This window comes from Adiantum capillus-veneris, chromosome 27 (genome assembly GCF_014529385.1).
Source record: "Adiantum capillus-veneris isolate H3 chromosome 27, ASM1452938v2, whole genome shotgun sequence".
Taxonomy (NCBI): Eukaryota; Viridiplantae; Streptophyta; class Polypodiopsida; order Polypodiales; family Pteridaceae; genus Adiantum; species Adiantum capillus-veneris.
Genome location: NC_140957.1, coordinates 49,082,283 through 49,094,350, shown reverse-complemented (window position 1 = coordinate 49,094,350; position 12,068 = coordinate 49,082,283). Strand labels below are relative to the sequence as shown.

At 44.0% G+C, this 12,068-nt stretch overlaps 2 protein-coding genes and 1 pseudogene across 2 annotated transcripts; 1 reads left to right on the top strand and 2 right to left on the bottom strand.

Annotated features, from left to right (window-relative positions):
* Nucleotides 1-578: 578 nt before the first annotated feature.
* On the top strand, nucleotides 579-1,486 carry LOC147421924 (putative glutathione S-transferase parC; annotated as a pseudogene).
* A 3,428-nt stretch (nucleotides 1,487-4,914) lies between these two features.
* LOC147421923 (uncharacterized) lies at nucleotides 4,915-6,261 on the bottom strand. The gene has a single exon (XM_086502988.1). It carries the CDS (start codon nucleotides 6,259-6,261, stop codon nucleotides 4,915-4,917), a length of 1,347 nt encoding a protein of 448 aa, XP_086359114.1.
* A 5,031-nt stretch (nucleotides 6,262-11,292) lies between these two features.
* Nucleotides 11,293-11,630, bottom strand: LOC147421922 (uncharacterized; the record flags this gene model as incomplete). The annotated part of the gene is made up of 1 exon (XM_086502987.1): nucleotides 11,293-11,630. A coding segment is annotated over one exon (255 nt), but the record flags the coding sequence as incomplete, so codon positions are not given.
* Between the last annotated feature and the right edge of the window lie 438 nt (nucleotides 11,631-12,068).

Below are 12,068 nucleotides of genomic sequence, written 5' to 3'. Positions count from 1 at the left end.
CAGCTACATTTTAAGCAGGAAAATCTCAGCTATACGCTACTGCAAGTAGTGTCCAAAGCATAGCTCGTGACCATTAGGAAGAGAATGGGGTCTAGGAGGGCCTCTTTATTGGGTAGTTTAAGGAAGTCAAACCTTTAGTGTTAAGAAAGTAATCAAAGGACAGCTTTTGAATTCAAAGAGGCAAAACAACTACTTTATTTGAATTCACCAAAATGGATTTAAAATCTAGCACGTGAAACCATATCATGTAGCATATCTATGGAAAGAGCTCAATGCATAGATTCAGATCAATGATCTCCGCTTAAGTTGGAGATCATACGTGGGAGTTATGGAAGGCCAAAAATGAAAAAATTGTCCACCTCCTTTTTTCAGGTCAATAGAACAACCTCCGTCGAGCTATCGTTGCAGCATGTGCACAATGAGACCTAAACCGGCCCGTGGAAAAATTGCATGTAGTGACCGGCGATAACAGTGCATGTGCGCAGGCTAACAAATGCACACACTCACACTCTCAAAAACACACACTCTCTCAGCAAAAGTCACGTCCTCGTCTGCACACTTGATTTCGCTCACAAACCATGCCTTCAGACCAAGTTCAAGTTCTCTCAACATGTGGCTCAACATGTTTGGCTTGAGGGTCGTCATTGCCCTCACGCCAAGGGCGTCCACTATGAATACCTCAAGTAGGACCTTCAAAACAAGAGCCAGGTCTTGCTACAGTCCAACCCCATCCTCAAGAAGGTCCCTGTGCTCATCCACAATGGCAAACCTGTTTGTGAGTCCCTCATCATCTTGAAATACATCGATATTCTTGGCCCTCTCCTCATGCATCCTTCCTCCCCAAGGACCCCTATGATTGTGCCGTCACCCTCTTCTAGATTGACTATATTGACAAGAAGGTGAGCTTACGTCACTTTATTTTGTTACACTCCTGCTCATTTATGTCCCACTTGCTATAATTCAAAGGAAAATGACTTAGCCATGTGTGCAAAGCTTGGCTTGGTGCATGGTGTTGAGGTACTTAGATGTAGAGCTTGAATTTGCATTTTAAGCTGGATAGTGTGTATGTGGCTATGTATGTGTGCATAGACATAATCTTCTCTTGGAATTTTCAAGTAGTGATAGCTTCTGCTTGGTGTAAATGTATGATGCAGAGCAGAGAGAACAAGGCAAGAAGGACTTCATAGAGGTGTTAGAGACACTGGATGGAGCACAAGGAGATGTCTTTGGTGAAGGCCCTTTTTTTGGAGGGCACAACATAGGGTTTGTTGATATAGCCTTGGCCCCTTTCTTCTGCTAGTTTGAAGTTTATGAGGCTCTAGGGGAGTTCAATGTGTGGGAAGGAGCCAAGTGCCCACACCTCTCCAAGTGGGCAGAGGCAGTGTGGGAGGTGCCATGTGTAAAAGAGGCCCTATCCATTGCACCCCCTCGCAAGGTGGTGGAGTTTGTACAGGCCATGAAAGAGAAGATGCAGGCAGGTTCCTAAGGATTTATGTCTCATTTGTTTGCTACTTTTACCCTACGACCTAGTTATAATAAAGACATTCTTCTAAGGTGAAAGTCTTGTTCTTAGTTTGCAAAACTTGGTTTCATGTTCGCTTGCATTAATTAATTTGATGGCAAGATTCTTTCTCCCACCTCCCTCAAAAGTGAAGGGTTCCCTATTTGCCCTTGTTCCTGCGGTGGAGTCAGACTGTGTCTGATCCCCCCCCACCCAAATCGCCTTGCCCTATCCCTTGATGAGCTTCCATTAAACGGATCTCTATTTCTGCTACATGGGAGGCAAAACAATCAAGAAACGAGAGAGAGAGAGAGAGAGAGGTTTTCGTGCATTCCTTCTTGCAATCTACTCCTCTCTCTGCAGCTGTGGAAAACACTCGACACGACAGACATCTCTCTCGTGCATTGCTTCTTGCAATCTGCTCCTCTCTCTGCAGCTGTGGAAGACACTCGACAGAACAGACCCTCTGCAGACCCCCCCCCTTGCTTCCCTGTGCGACCCATGCCCCCCTTTTCCGCGCAGCGCGTCGTTTCCGTCTGTGCTGCAGTTGCGCATGTCTCGTATCCTTATCGCAAGAACCTCCAGGCAAAGACGATCAGCTCCCTCTCTCTCGCCCCATCGCCTCACACTGGCATCGAAAAAAATCCGCTTTTGTCGCTTCGCCATTGCGCTGACACATGACAGCTTCTAGTTCTCTCTCTGTCTCTCTCTCTCTCTCTCCTCTTCCTTCTCACGTGCCACCTTCCCACAGGCCTAAAGCCTTAATAAACCCCCAAAGTAAGATGTTGAGTTTGTTTCGCCTCTATTCCCAAACTAGAGTGCTTTGTTAGCCTGTATACAGGTACAAGCCTTCAAGGCGATTGCAATTAGAGAGAGCAAGCACTGAACAAGAGTATAGATCCGTAAAGAAGATTCTCGAAATGAAATGTGTGTGTGTGTGTGTGTGTGTGTGTGTGTGTGTGTGTGTGTGTGTGTGTGTGTGTGTGTGAGAGAGAGAGAGAGAGAGAGAGAGAGAGAGAGAGAGAGAGAGAGAGCACGTATTATTTGTTTTGCACAAATCTTCTTACGCCAAGTGAGTGTAAGTGACTGAAACGATTTGATGAAAATAGTATGCCAAAAAGTTGAGGAATTATGAACGGAAGATTGTATGTAGCATGCAATGATTTCTTTACAATGAAATGGAAAAATCTTCTATGGAGAAGAGGAGGAGGACTATATCGGTAAGATGCTCTTCAGAGTTGCGCGTGTGGGAAACTGGTTGACAGAAAAATAGCGTGAAACGAATTGTTTAACTGACTGAAGGTGGTTGGAGACCACGTTAGAGTAATTTAATTCTATAGTCTCGAGTAGGCCGAGCACGTCTGCGATCTGTACGAACAACATACAATGGTGTTTTGTGGAGCAACTAGCCAACACGGCAATGTCGATGGTGATTTGTCGACTGAGTGTATCCCAGGTGATGTAATGTGGATGCCATGGGGTAGGTGGTTGAACTGGCCATGGAATGAACTCGCTCCATTTATGCATGTAGTGTTTGAGGACCCGCTCTTGCAAATGTGGGTAAAGACAGTATTGGAACTTGTACATTGCAGTCTCAAATTCTGGCTGCTGCTCAATCAGATCAGTTGGAACTGGCCTACCCATTCTAAACTGAAAAGAAAAGGCATTTAAATCAAAAAAGTTGATAAGTTGTCATGTCTGCCATAGTTTGAATGGAAAAAAAAAGACATTGTTGTAGGCAATGATCAAAGTTATGTGACAAAGACAGTGAACAAAACAATGAAATGAAGACGGCAGAAGTTCACAGCTATACCTTCTTGTTTTTTTTCAAAAAATAATATTTTCTCAACCTTGGTGGATGTCCAGAACAAACGTTATAACCTAATGCAGTTGTTGTCTTGTGTTGTTTAATATAGAAATATTCTAAGTTTCTAGCTTTATGAATATTGGTACTGGTTGCTAAAGTGGTAATTTCAAAATTGTCCTCGAAAGGAATTTGTGTCTGCATGTCCGCTCGCATTCTCTTCAAAGGATTGCGCTTGTGCTGGCCAATGCGTTTATGGATGTTATTCGTAACTCCAATATATCTCCTATCATTCTTCGTGCAGCGTATACTGTAGACTATGTATTCTTCCCGCGACGCTGCTTTTTCTGGGGTGGAAGGCCAATGCTTGTCTCTGGTTGTTGATGAGTGTCTAAATCTGCAGTACATCCAGATTGGTTAGGTCAATAAAAAAATGACATTGCTACGGAGAAGTGAATGGAAGCTAGTGATACTTGTTATCCATACTTGCCTTGGTCTGTTGCAACTGGCTCGTATGGGGAGGCTGGTTGTCCATAATTTATTACCTTGTGTTCGCTGTAGTGCCATGCTACCTTCTGGATTGTGATAGGTGGATTAGTTGCGTCGTGCGTGTGGTTTGCCGAAGTCATGAAATTTGTCAAGATAGCGGCACATTTTTCTTGAGTAGCTTTTGAAAGTTCAACCAAGTCAATGTTGTAACCAAACCGCAGCTGCTCCATCGCGTACAATGTAATTCCTTCAGTTTTTGTGTCGAGGAGTTGTTGTGCTTCAACATTACGCAACATACTCTCATCATCCTCGTACTGGATATCAAGCTCTTCAAGTATTTGCTTCATGAGACCTGCAGGATGTAGGAGCAAGCTTGTTAGCACAACAGATAGAAGGCATTATATTTTCCTTTTCTAATAGTACCTGTTGTCATCCTTTCTGTGTTTGGTGTCGCCATCCTTTGGTCTAGAGCTTTATATCTTGCGTCGCACTTATTCATGAAGTTGCGACGTTCTTGAAAAGTATGGAACCCCTCAATATACGCATGGGGTTTCTCGCCTGCTGAGTTTGCCAATCTCATTTTCTTAGTCGTGAGGTAAAATCTCTTAGGTTGTGTCGCTGGTTGCGTTTCCTTTGCGTTGTTCGTGTATTGCTTGAAGAGCTGTATAGCAAAACGAGTGATTGATTTGCATGTGTATACACAGGCAAATGCAAGATCAAAGAAGCGTGCAAAATGTACCGTGTTGTGATCCATTGTTTGATGACATCTTGCAGTATTTCTGAAGCATAAGATCTGACAAACGTTTAAACACAAATGAATGAAGTGAAAAAGGAAAGAGCAGTAAATTTACAGAAGGTGGATCAGAGTGAGCAGGGGTGATAGGGAAGGTGTCTCAGCAGTGCAACATATTGAACATGAGAAGTCCACAGAAGAGAAGACAAGAAGTTAAACAAAACTTCATGCTTTATATAGAAGGCAGTTACAAGGCGATTTCATCTGTTTAATAGAAACAGGAATTGATACTGAAGAGGACGTAGGAAACATTCCCGGCTAGAAGTTCAAAAATCTAGATGGTGTGAACATCTCTGGCGTAGGTAGCTCTAGTAAATGTATCCGGGTTCACTCAGTGATGCGTGATAGCATCACGTATAGAAGGCCAGGGGCAAAAACTTCTTTTACAATGATCAAGACTTTGGAGTTGATTGTTGCGCCTTGGGACTTGTGTCCAGTCATAGCGTAGGTGAGAGCTAGTGGGAATGTGGATTTATGGTACCAGTGCCCATTGAATGTCCCTCTGCTATGCTTGGACCGTCTAAGCGTAAGTTCCTGTTTGGATGTGTCGAGTGTGACTTTGATTGCTTTGATGCCTCCTTCTTCATCTTGGAGGATTTCGTCTACGCGACATAGTGATCCATTGGCTGCTCCAATTGTTAAGTCTATGTTCTCTGTTATCAGCACCTTTGCTCCTTCTGCTATTCTGTCAATTGCGTGGAAGTCAGGATCTTCAAGCCATGCTTGGAGCTCAGGGACGTTGTGTGCGTTTGTCTTGAGGCCAATTTGGATGATGTGACTATGCCGATGGAAGCGTTCGAAGAGAAGGTTATTATAATATCGAGCGTCACTCTTGTGTGTGCAAATGATTGTCATATTCCTATCCATGTGTTGCTCTATTTGATCCTGCGTTATGATGCGGTCACCGAGCGCATCGTGGATCTCTTTCTTTGTGGGGAGCCTGACTCTTATTGTAGTGAGGAACTCTATGAAAGAGATATCTTTTGCATGGCGCACTGAGCAAGAAATAATATACGTAGTAGCAATGGACCAATAAGTGGAGCTTGTGATGTGGCATGAGTAGAAATGATCACTTTGATGCCTGCATACCGGCGGCAACTGTGCCAAATCACCGAACAAGAAGAGCTTTTTATCTTTGAATGGGTCTAGTAGTGTGCCGTTGGTGACATTCACAATTTGTCGTACTATGAGATCAAAAGTTTGCTTTGTCAACATAGAAATCTCGTCTATGATAATCGTGTCTGCTTCTTTGATACTGACGTATATGTCATCAGTTTTGGAGATTGACAGGGGATACTGCTGTGTGCGCACCGGTATCTTGAATTGGTAATGGACAGTTGTTGCGATGCTGCTTAACCTCGTGGCCGTTGCACCAGTCGAAGCAGCGAGTGTGATAGTTTTCCCTTGCATTATAAGTTGGCTTGTGATATATCTTATGAGGAAGCTTTTGCCACTACCAGGAGTGCCTGTGATCACATGCAGACCACCCTTTGCTGCTGTGAGCTTCTTGTAGATCTCTGCTTGTTCAGATGTCAGTGACGCGTTCTGGACGTTTTGAAGCTCGTTTAGAAGGGCACAGATACGAGAAGTCGTGTCTTGTTGCTCGTAGTTTGTTTGCACATCTGGAGATTGAAATGAGGTAGCCTTTGTTGAGGATGTCTTCTGTAGTATCATATTCTGAAATTGGTGTGTTTGATCTGTCGTGAGCATATTTCGTTGTGTATACTCTGTGATGTACATCTCAAGGTCCTCATCTGTCAGTATCAAATTTCTAAGTTTGCACTCAAGATAGTATGACCTGGACGTGTTCTCCGGTGAGAGCAGCTGGGATTTGTTTCTGAAGGTGATCCTCTTTAGTAGTACATTGTAAAAGCCTCCGGATGATGCCCTGGGTGGAAGTGTGTGAAACGGACCAGTCGGTGTTGCCGCTCCAGCAATTGGCCGTAGGTGTTTGCCTCTGAAATACTTTTTTTTCCTTTTTTTCCCTTCGTCACTATGTAATTCTTGTGGAAGTCGTAGAACGTAAGATTCTCCAGACTTTGTGGTCGTGCGCAGTACAGATCGACAGAGTGCAACACCACATCATTGTTGTGAGAAATGATTCGTTGTCGTAGTGCCGGGGGTGATGAGTCGACGTATTGGACGGTGTCACTCTTTGAAACGGTTGGGATTTGAAAACAATTTAATGCCACTTCTGTTGCTGAGATAGGCTTCGACAATAAAGATGTTGAGATCAGCTTCAATTTCACAGTGTCAAGGCTACCTAGGCCTAAGCGCTCTGCATCTTCTGAGCGGATGTTGAGATGGCCCATTGGTTCAGTTTTGAGTGCATACTTCAGGAGGTAATAGGACAATGATGAATTGGTGACCCGCTGTATATTCATATGTGCACCCCATAGCAGAAGCAGTGTAGGGTGGTATGGTACGACATTTCTGTCTTCATGCCGGGGCCTGAAGTATTGCCATCTGTGATTTTGTTCGTTGAAGACTGGGTTTGGATTTGGTTGCGCATGAAATGGAAAACCGTGTTTACATACTCCATCTCTTTGACCGTGGTAACAACTTGTACTACACTTGTGACGTTGTTTCCTGAGCACGAGTTGTCGGAGGCGGCTCACTTCTGGCAAAACCACAGTGCTGGTTTCTTGCGGGATGTATGCAGTTATCTCAGCAGATAGTTGCTCTTTGTCTTCTTCATGCATCCACAGTATGACATGAGCATGTAGTGATCCTCTATTTTGGACCTCATATCTAACCAAGTGGTGTTGCACACGGCCACACGGCCCAACACACCTTTTGCAAGTATATATTTGGACATAAGCATTTGGAATTTAGTGTGGAAGGTGAGGGCGCATTCGACCGGGCAATCTGTCCAAGTGAAGGAGGCGTTCAAATGACGTGCAATTAGCTCGATCGAGTCAATCTCAGGCCATCTTGTGTCTGTGACCTCATCGGCAGTGAAAGTCAAGAAGAAATCAGGCATTCCCCATTCGTCCACCATTGCTATCAAGTCCTTTAGGTTCTTGCGGTGCCATTAGCAGGAGCCTGGCATGCTGGAAGGGGTGCTGTACCGAAGCACATGTCTCACAGTGTCCTCGTCAGTTGATGTACGATTGGCCTTCTTGTAGTTGTCAATGTCCCTTTGCAACAAGCTCGTGTGTGTATTGTTAGCCAACATAAGAGCCTGCTTTACTTGGTACATTATGAGCAGGTGTGGCTTGTACAGGGTGTAAACGGAGAACAAAGTCGATGCACGTATCTTTACATATATACTGAAGTTGATTGTACCATCATATTGGCCTGCCCCGAAAGGAAACAGGAATGGAAACGCTGTCGTCTCTATTGTGATGTCGTTCACGGAGCTTGATGCGGCAGGCATGCAGTTGGGCTTGAAAGTAACTGTTCTCTCAAGCAATTGTTGACGGCCACGGAGCTGCAGAGAAGCAAATTCGTAAGTATCGCTAGCGGTTAATGCTCTTCTCCTGGCTGGTTCAACGATGTTTTCGATGATACCAAACATCAAACTCGTGTCAAGCTGCGCCATTAGTGCAAACGGTGCGTTGTCTTGTTGGTGCTGAATGATCTTGCTCACACTATCTTGACTTAGTATGCAGAGGCCAAGCTTCTTATTCGGTCGTTCAGCCATCGACATGTACTTTTGTAGTACGAAGTTGTTCTCAAGATTGAATGCAAGTATGTCTGCCACTTGTGATGTAGCTAGGTCTTGCTCTGTGAAGGTTGTTCTATGCTCTTTACTCCATGCCAGCAGAGGATTATCTAATATTGAACGTCTGTCTAGTGTACCACGTGCAATTGTTTTCATTGTTGAGATGGCGTTGATAGATATGTCAATGACGCTCAGTAGCTGTATGTGAAGCTGATTTCCATTCAGTATTCTTCTTGTGTAGTCTGGAAGTAACGGCACACAATATTTGCGACGTGCAGTTGAGTTCTCACCCATTGTGTTTCTATTTGTGTAGCCTCTAAGCTGGATACCAGTAGACTGCTACCGAACATTGCAACCGATGTCTCATTTGGAGCTTGAGTACAATGAAAAGAGGCACTTCTTTGGATGAAAACTACACCACAAACAAAGCATATGCTTAAAGGTCTGAATGTCGTTGCTATTTCTGAACTCCATCGGTGTACTAAATTGATGATATCAATCCATGATTGTGAGCATGGTAGAAATCTAACCTTCTTCTTGATTGAAGTGCGATGTCTCGCTTTCGATTTGGTGAGGTGTATCCTACGCTTTCAATCGGACTCAATCTTAATGGTTCAATGCGATCAGAACCTTGTGATATTTAGTTACTAGTCACGGCTAAGCAACGAATAGTTCAAGCGTTTGAAACAACTATGTACCTGGTGCTGGATTGCGCTGTTGTGGGGTTTCGGACTGAGAAGAGGCAAGCGGTAGCTGATTTCTTGAATGTCCCTTGCAAAGAATAAGTACGAAGCGTTAGAAAAGTAATAGCACAATGTTTAAGGTTCTGAGAGTAATCTCATTATTTGTATGTGTTCTTTATCTCTTATGTTATAGAACAAAAAGAAAACGTGCCGGTGTCCCTGCACGGGGGAGTTTGCACAGTCCTCCCCAATTTTTATAATACGAGGGAACGTGCCATTCCCATGGCAGCATGCAATTTTCGGTGTGTTCTTTTTTACTGTGTCCTCAGCGTTCAAGATTAAAATGTGGCACTTTGTACTCACCGCACGTTGGAATATGTCGTCGTTGCAAATGTAGAGGAGTTGCGTCCAAGTTTCTCTTGATCTGTCTGCAATGAAACACGGTAGAGTTAGGCCATAAGTAGTTGCGCCTGCAGAAATGAGACGAGTAAGGTAGTTGAAGGTGGACATACACACATAGCTGCTATAATTGCTAGTGAGACCCCTTTATCCTCAGCATGGACACCCCCTACCCGTGCATAATAACTCTCCCCTCCTAGACGTTGTAGAAGGTGGACATGGTCTCAAAACATCAAATTAGTTATCCATGCAAGATGCACTAGCAAGTAATGAAGATCTACAGGACAATTGGCAGCATTGTGAAACGAGGAATCACCAACCAAACAATTAGAGTTGATAAGAGGGATTTGCTTGTTCTCCATGGCCCTCAAGGTCCTCCAACTACTCTTACCGACAACATGCAATAGATCGTATTTCCCCAACGCTACTACCACACCCTGCATCATCGCCACAAACCTTGGAGCATTGAGTTTTAGGGCACCATGACTCTGTCTAGTGGGTATAGTGGGCCAAGGTGGGCTCGGCAAAGTGACGCTCTTGGCTCACATTTCAGAAGAGATGCAACAATTGCAATGTGCATTCAATCATGTGGCACATGTGGTATTTGTGAATGAAAGCCCTGATAGTATGGGGATCAGAGAGACGCAATCATCCCTATTGTGGCAATTAGGAGGTCAATCCATATACTTCCAAAGTGTGCTGGCGGGGAAAGGAAAATTGAAAGAAAGGCTGGAAACTCTACAAACATCAGGAGCATCTGTATGCATCGCCATCGACAATGTCTGGAGAGCACAAGACTTGGAAGATCTGCTTCTGGCAAGATTTTCAACTCTTTTGCCATCACTCCATATTTGCATCATAATCACATCGTGAGCGACGAGTACAGTGGACATGCTGAGTTCTCACTAAGGGGAAATTCTCAGGTTCTGACATTCAAGCACCATATCTGCAGAGCCACGTGCACTCAAAAAAGAGGCGATTCCCCTCTGACTGCATTGTATCAATAGAGGTATTTTCCATGTACGTGGCAACGAGATCAGCAAACATCTTGCATTTGGTATATGATGATTGCCTCAGATAAACAAATTACCCATAGCTGCTGAGAAAATCGATCTCGCAAATACATAGCAGCACACTGGGAGCCGATCAGAGTCACCCACGAGCATAAGTGAAGTGGTGTGACTTAACTTTCCACATTTGAGCAACAGAGACCAACATTAAATCTCAGAAAAGCAACACACATACATACTTTGGAGCTTGCATACATATACATTATTGTATGCACAAAGACTCACAAGCATCCAACCATATCCAAACTTGTCAAAAACGACGACGTCTCGTGATGAATCAGATGTATCCAATGCAAAATTGCTCAAGAGATTTTACAACAAACTTGTAGGCAGTCAATTTCGCTGCCAGACTTAAACTCATACACATAGCCCCAAAAGTGTAGGAAAGAACCAGGCTAAAGGTTTTTTCTCCTCCTTGTGATCCTTGCATCTGAAGTGATGCTTCTCCATCTTGGCAGACCCATCTGCCTTTCTTGTTAGCATGTGATGGGTATTCTAAGAAATTTTTTTAGGACTCAGACATGGTGCACACTTTGTACTATCATAGAGCATAGAATTTTAAGTCATCCATAGCAAAATCGTTGGGCCTACTCTATCAGTGTCTCTTAATGGGATAAGTCACCGAAGGCGAAGTAATCCAAAACTTCTTCAAGTAGATGTCTAGGTTCTAGCAAGCTCGTTTGGCATACGTGTCAACAAAGGCAATGCTAAGTACGACATATCTTTTCAACAGCCTTTGAATAATTTTTTGTGCCCTTATCAACATCTTGCATAGAGGCACATGCCTGCAAGATGCACACGTAGGTACATGCCTCTCTTTTTTTGTCGGTAAGAAGCGATCATGGTTTTTGACTAAATAGCAAGGCAATTAGAAGGTTCAGCGGCATCTTAAATTTTGACAAGCACCATACTATCATCCCTACAAAATTGGGCTATTGGGCACAAAAGCAATCATACTAATCAAACAAATTAACTGAAACCCATATCGTCATCGCTTTCTTCCTTGGGTTCCTCCTTTTTCTCTTCAACAGGTGGAGCAGACACGGTTGCACCCGCAACAGCAACAGGAGCACCACCTCCACCAGAGCCAACATTGGTGATCAGGTCTTCGACAGTGCGCTTTTCCAATAACTTAGCAAAGTGCGCAGGCCAATATGCCTCTACTTGCACGTTTGCTGCTGCTATTTTCTCTGCAGCACGCATGAAAGATGATTTGCGCAGCCAACACAAAGTTGGAAGGCAAGTATAGAGAGAGAGAGAGAGAGAGAGAGAGAGAGAGAGAGAGAGAGAGAGAGAGAGAGAGAGAGAGAGAGAGAGAGAGAGAGAACCTTAGGCCTTTTGAACCGATTGAAAACAAGGAAAAAACAGTGGATAAGGGAGAGGAGAGGAGAGAGAGAGAGAGAGAGAGAGAGAGAGAGAGAGAGAGAGAGAGAGAGAGAGAGAGAACCTGAAGCTGAGAGAGAACGTGAGCCTGGTTGCTATAACTCTGAAGCGACCTGCGCGTCGTCAATCCTGCGCATCGTCAATCGTGGTGGCAAATTTCTATTCAATACCCTGTGCACTGTGAAGAGCGTAGTCGATGTAGCTGTTTTTATTTATACTTCGTTAGCTTTTGATCGTTAGCTTTTGACGGCGCAGCTTTTTTTTTAGTGCTGGAAATAG